Source organism: Triticum aestivum, chromosome 6A, assembly GCF_018294505.1.
Source record: "Triticum aestivum cultivar Chinese Spring chromosome 6A, IWGSC CS RefSeq v2.1, whole genome shotgun sequence".
NCBI classification, from domain to species: Eukaryota; Viridiplantae; Streptophyta; class Magnoliopsida; order Poales; family Poaceae; genus Triticum; species Triticum aestivum.
Window position 1 is genome coordinate 39,345,997 of NC_057809.1, and position 5,603 is coordinate 39,351,599.

Below are 5,603 nucleotides of genomic sequence, written 5' to 3' on the forward strand. Positions count from 1 at the left end.
GCCGAACGAAATTTTTTCCTGTCATACATATGACACTTCTATGACGATAATTGTGACAAAACCCGCTATCATCATAGATGTGGTGGGCTCCTACTTCTGTGACAAAAAATCATGACAGAAAATAGGCTTTTCGTCCTGGGCGGGCCGGAGACGCAGCTGCATGACATTTTTTGGACCGTCCATGACAGAAAAAACCGTGATAGAAACGAGGGGGAAGAAAATTTCGGGGAGTTCCCGGTTACGGTGGACGCCTCTGGAAGAACCGCCAATGACACAGATGAGGTCGTCAATGCTGGTGCACACGATCCCATTGCCACCCATGCCTTTGAACACCCTCACTACGTTGCCGTGAATGTCCATCAGGCGCAGGTCATGGGCCGTCTCCAAGAATTGGGGGCCCCGGTACGAAATGCAAAATGAGGCCTTACTTTTTTTTTTACAAATCATATAACTAAAATACTAATATAATTAAATCATACTATCACTTAATTATATTGCTAAAAGAGTAAAGATAGTACTACTAAACATAAAATAAAAAATAGACCTCAAGTTCTAGTGAAAAGCATCGTCATCTGACTGGTCTATGTATCCCCACTGCTGTGAATTGTGATGCAATAGACTAGATCCAGTGAGAAATTCTTCTAGTGTACATCGCCAACAACAGGTCAAGTAGTAGCTACTGGGAAAGTTATAGAAACATCCAAACCACTGAGGTCTGTGGCAACAAACAATAGGGTACATAGAGAGAGAAAAGTTAAAAGCCTAAGAACCAGTATGTGTGTGAATCACAAATTCATAGTTGATCTGCTGGCTCGTGGTAGTGGTATATACGCAATCACAAAATTGTAGTGATCCCTTGTGTTTGCTTCGGTAACATAATAATAACCTTAGTACATGCGTGGATCACAAAACAGTTGTCAGAACTCACTAGATGAGGAGACGAAGAGCTTCTCGTCCTTGACTCTTCTGACAGGCCTGTCCAAGCAATCAGCGGCTCGGATGAATGGCCTAACGGGTCACAAATTCATGTCGTGGGGACTCTGAATGGGCGAAAGGAGGAAGCAGCTCGTGCGGGTAGATCTGCAGATGAAGGCGAAGACGTAGAACAGGGCAGGCGGCGCGCAAATGAAACGTCAAACATGACGGCTGGGAGACTCGGGAATAAGGGCTACTGAGTAATGACACAGCGATTTGGGGCCCCCAGGGCCCTGTGCGTGTGCACAGCTCGCACATGCTTCTCGACGGGCCTGGTCATGGTGTTTGATGGCCGGTGGATCTTCTTCTTTTTTCCTCTTCCTCGTCCTCCTCCTCTTGTTCTTCTTCTTCGTCCTTCTCCTCCTCCTCTTCTTCCTGGACCGAGGATTTTTTTTCTTCTTCTTCTTTTTCTTGGAACATGGAGTTGGCAACGAGCATCAGCCCCCCGCGCGGCTGCCGATCCGCCGCCGCGGAGTCCGTCTCTGAGATTGACGAATGCTTCATGCCTCCGCCTCTGGTGTCCTCCCGAGGTTTAAGGATTGGCGAGATGTTAGGGCTGATCGATCTCTATCTAAATCAGACTTGTTTTTTTTTTTAGAATAGAATCAGACTTGTTTACAACTGTGCGGAGTCCTATGCTAAAAAAAATGCGCAGAGTCCTACTTCCTCTGCAAATAAATGTACTTCTAGCCTTTGTTCTAAGTTAAATTTTTAAAATTTTGACCAAATATATACAAAAGAGTAGTAACATATATGACATAAAATTGATATATTATGAAATTACAATTCAAAACGAATCTAGTGATACTAATTTAGTATCATAAATGCTGCTACTTTTCTTTATAAAGTTGGTCAAAGTTTTAAAACTTTGACTTAAGATAAAAACTAGAAGTATACTTATTCATGAACGGAAGGAGTAAGCCCTAATCTATGCAAAAAAAAAAGAGTCAGCTAAGTCCTAACCGATCAAGCCCAACAATTCTGCGATTCCACGATCTGTTTTGGATACGTCATCCATCCACCGTTAGGTTAACGCAGAGATTAGCAGAGATCAGAAAGGAAAGGAAGACATACTCGATCTGCGCCACGATTGATTCAGCAAAGTGTTTTTCTGGATTTAAAGTGTTTTCCATAGCAGAACACCCTCTCCCTTTGAGGAGAAAAACAAAGGGATCACTATATATCTGACGTTAGATATTTTGCTCGCTGGTGTGAACTGCCTCTGTGTTGTTCGTTCCTCTATGTGGATCTCAGAGCAGAGGTGGAAGCCACGTTACTGTTTTTATTCGTTCGCTACAACATAAAATGGGTGTGAACGTTTTCCTCAGTAAACCCACGTGCCCATCAAATTGGCCAGTGCCTCTAGCTTCCTCCGGGAACCTGAGTTTGAATCCCACTTTATTTCTTTTTTTTTTTAAAAAAGATGCCGATAACTGCCACACGTGTGGCATATACGACATGCGCCCACACACCGTGTGTGGTGTGAGCAGGAGGCAGCCCACACATGTTGTGTGTGGGCGGACATTAGAATTGCCCACACGTGTGGGCGCGGCTATTTCGCGCCACACGCCCAACAAGTACTACTTATCTCCACCCCGTGCGTATGGCACGAAGCAAAAATGCCCACACGTCCTGACGCAGCTACGTTAGGTACCCCGCGGGATGACGATTTAGTTGCCATCCTAGTTGGCAGATGTAGTTATCCGGGATGGCAAGTGTAGTTATAAAAGCATGGCAACTCTATCTGTTTTGGTTAACTATAGTTGCCATGTCTAATTTATGGTAGTTGCCGCATGTAATCAAACCGTAGTTGCCCTGTGTGATTAAGTACTTGCCACATATGGTCAAAACAGTAGTTGTCATGTGTGTTTACCTAGTTGCCACATGTGGTCCAACCGTAATTGCCATGTATTGTTAATCACAGTTGCCATGTGTGTTTATCTGGTTGCCACATACGCGCAACTGCAGTTGCCGTGTAGTAAAGAATCACAGTTGCCATGCGTGTATACCGAGTTGCCACGTTCGTGTAACTGCAGTTGTCATGTAGCAAAGAATCACAGTTGCCATGTGTGTGTACCGAGTTGCCACGTTCGCGTAACTGCAGTTGCCATCCACAAGGTAGTAGTGTCGTGTGGGCGAAAAGCAGTTCGCCCACACGCGCATAACCTAGTTGGTGGCTGTGTGGGCGAAAACCAGTTCGCCCACACAATGCAGCTGGCAAATAGCATGGTGCGGACATGTGCGCAAAATCTCCAACGCCCACACACCAGCCCCGTCCTACGTGGCACATCAAATCCACGTTTTCGTGTTAAGATTCGTGCAAAAGACAGTGAACGACGATTCAGGCGTGTGGGCGAGTTGAGTAACGTCCACACGTGTGGGCGTTAATGTTTTCGAAAAAAAATCAACAGGGGGCAAGAAAATTTGCAACATTTTTTCCTTTTTCACAGATAGCAAAATATGCAAAAAAGAAATAGTTTCACGTACATGACAAATTTCTTTCCTTTTTCATTTTTTAAAATTTTTGCATGCAATTTTATTAATTATTTCCCATACTTTACCATGGCAACTTTATATTATAGACCATGACAATTTTAGTTAAATTGAATTATTTTGACCATGGAAATTTAGTTTTTGGGCCATGGCATTTTATTTTTGGACCGTTACAATTTTAGTTTCATAGCATGGCAAATTTACTATTTAGATCATGGCAAATTTCACAAAAAAATAATTTCCTTAATTAGAACAAATGTCATGGCAAAATTACCATGGGTATAGTACACTTGACTGTTTTAAACAAATATGGTACTTCTTATCCATGATATGGCATTTTTTGCTCCTTCAAAATCATGAGTTTTTTTTTTCTAAACCATTTGTTTTGTTTTTTTCTGCACATAAATGATGATTGGGCCAAAAGGCCTGTCGGGCTGCTGGGGGTCTCGCTGGCGAAGTCCTTGGCGATAACGATAGACCTGAAGATGATTTCATCGGTCGGTGGCGAGTCGTATACATCGGCGGAGGCGTGCAGAGCGGCGGCGGAGGAGGCGCGCAGGAAGAACCGGCCGAAGGAGGAGCGGCCGGCCGTGGATAAGTGGGCGGCGATGGGGGATCCCGAGGCGGCGGCGTACCATAGCTGGCTGCAGAGTGAAGGGATGGAGTTGTTCGTGAGAAGGCAGACGGAGGAGAGGCATGCCCGATTGGACGACTGGCCGTCGCCCGACGAGAGGGCCGTATGCGCTCGTAGCTACCGCAACGGCTGGAACCAAATGTGGGCATGCCAACGAGGCACCTACGAGGACACCAGTAAGTACTCAAACATGTCTTCATGGACCTGTTGATTAGTGCCTACTACTTTCGTTCAAATCTTGCTTACAAAGTTATCACGGCATGCAACCATGCAGCGGCTATCCCGGCCATGCGTTATACGGACGTCAAGCCACCAGCATGGCGTCACGTTGATCCGACAGGAACTCTGCAGATCTTTTCCTTCAAAGTCGCGGCGATAGCAGAGGAATTGCAGTGGCCACTGGATGTGTATGGCTTGATCGCGATAAGAGATCACCTAGACCGCAACCGCAATATCATCTTTGCTCGCGCGAGGGATAACTGCCAAACCATCAGTTTGGAGGTTCGTCCTGTGCTTGGCCATATACTCTTTTCTTTCTTGGCATTACGTTCTATCCTGTGTTTTTGTTTGTTTTCTCTTAAGCTACTTCTAAACTTGTTAAATTGCAAATGCAAAATAATTCTTTTGAACAGGATATGTTAAGTGTGTTGGTGTGTGTGCACGCCTTGATAGTAAGCTCGTGTTGGTCACTGAAATATCAAGATATAATTTTTTCTTCCTTTATTTGTTGTATGCACCTGATATATATGATCATCGCAGTGTTCGGGGCCACATTTCCCTTGCATTCAATAGTCACAGTTTTCCAAGTTTTACTGTCGTGATCTACTCAGGGAGTGTTTGGTTCAAGGACTTTTTAGTCCCAGAGACTAGAAAAAGTCCCTAAAAAGTCCCTAGGAACCAAATGGGAGGGACTTTTTCTACAGGGACTAGAAAAAGACTCTACTAGAGAGTCTTTTTTTATTAGTCCCTGGGACTAGAAAAAGTCCTAGGACTTCTCAACCAAACACCCCCTCAATGTTCATTTTTAGGGGGCTTTAGATCTCTTACTTGGGAATCTAAAGAAAGGATTGCTTTCTTGCAAAGGTTCTACAGATTTAGACATCCTTGCTAACACGACATTACCTCTTACTCTCACCGTTCCAAAATATAAGGTGTATCGATATTCATGCAAGTCAAACTTGTGTAGGCTTCACCAAGATTATAAAATAAAATGCCAGCATGTACAATACAAAATAAATAAAATTTGAAAATATTTTCCGTGATGGATCTAATGATACAACTTTGGTACGGTAGGTATTGATATTTTTTCTTATAATTAAAAACTTGGTTAAACATTCACATGTTTGACTTTTGGAAAACTAATACACCTTATATATGTTGAAAGGAGAGAGTAATTAACAAGCCATTGTCGTCACGTGCTTAGTACTGTTTTTGCTTATGACACTAAATGGTTTTAACTCCTATTTTTGCAATTTATTTATACTGGTTGTTAAATGAGTTA

General features: G+C 43.4%; 1 protein-coding gene across 1 annotated transcript; it reads left to right on the plus strand.

Moving 5' to 3' along the window:
* The first annotated feature begins 3,953 nt into the window (after positions 1-3,953).
* LOC123129393 (uncharacterized) lies at positions 3,954-4,744 on the plus strand. The gene is made up of 3 exons (XM_044549576.1): positions 3,954-4,278; positions 4,377-4,603; positions 4,685-4,744. Exons 1-3 carry the CDS (start codon positions 3,954-3,956, stop codon positions 4,742-4,744), a joined length of 612 nt encoding a protein of 203 aa, XP_044405511.1.
* The last annotated feature ends 859 nt before the right edge of the window (positions 4,745-5,603 follow it).

Excerpts from the sequence above, each read along its gene's own strand:
- LOC123129393 (XM_044549576.1), top strand. The coding sequence starts at position 3,954 with ATGATTTCATCGGTCGGTGGCGAGTCGTATACATCGGCGGAGGCGTGC. Across the intron at positions 4,279-4,376 it reads AGGCACCTACGAGGACACCA|CGGCTATCCCGGCCATGCGT; the intron begins GTAAGTACTCAA and ends GCAACCATGCAG. Across the intron at positions 4,604-4,684 it reads GCCAAACCATCAGTTTGGAG|CTACTTCTAAACTTGTTAAA; the intron begins GTTCGTCCTGTG and ends TTTTCTCTTAAG.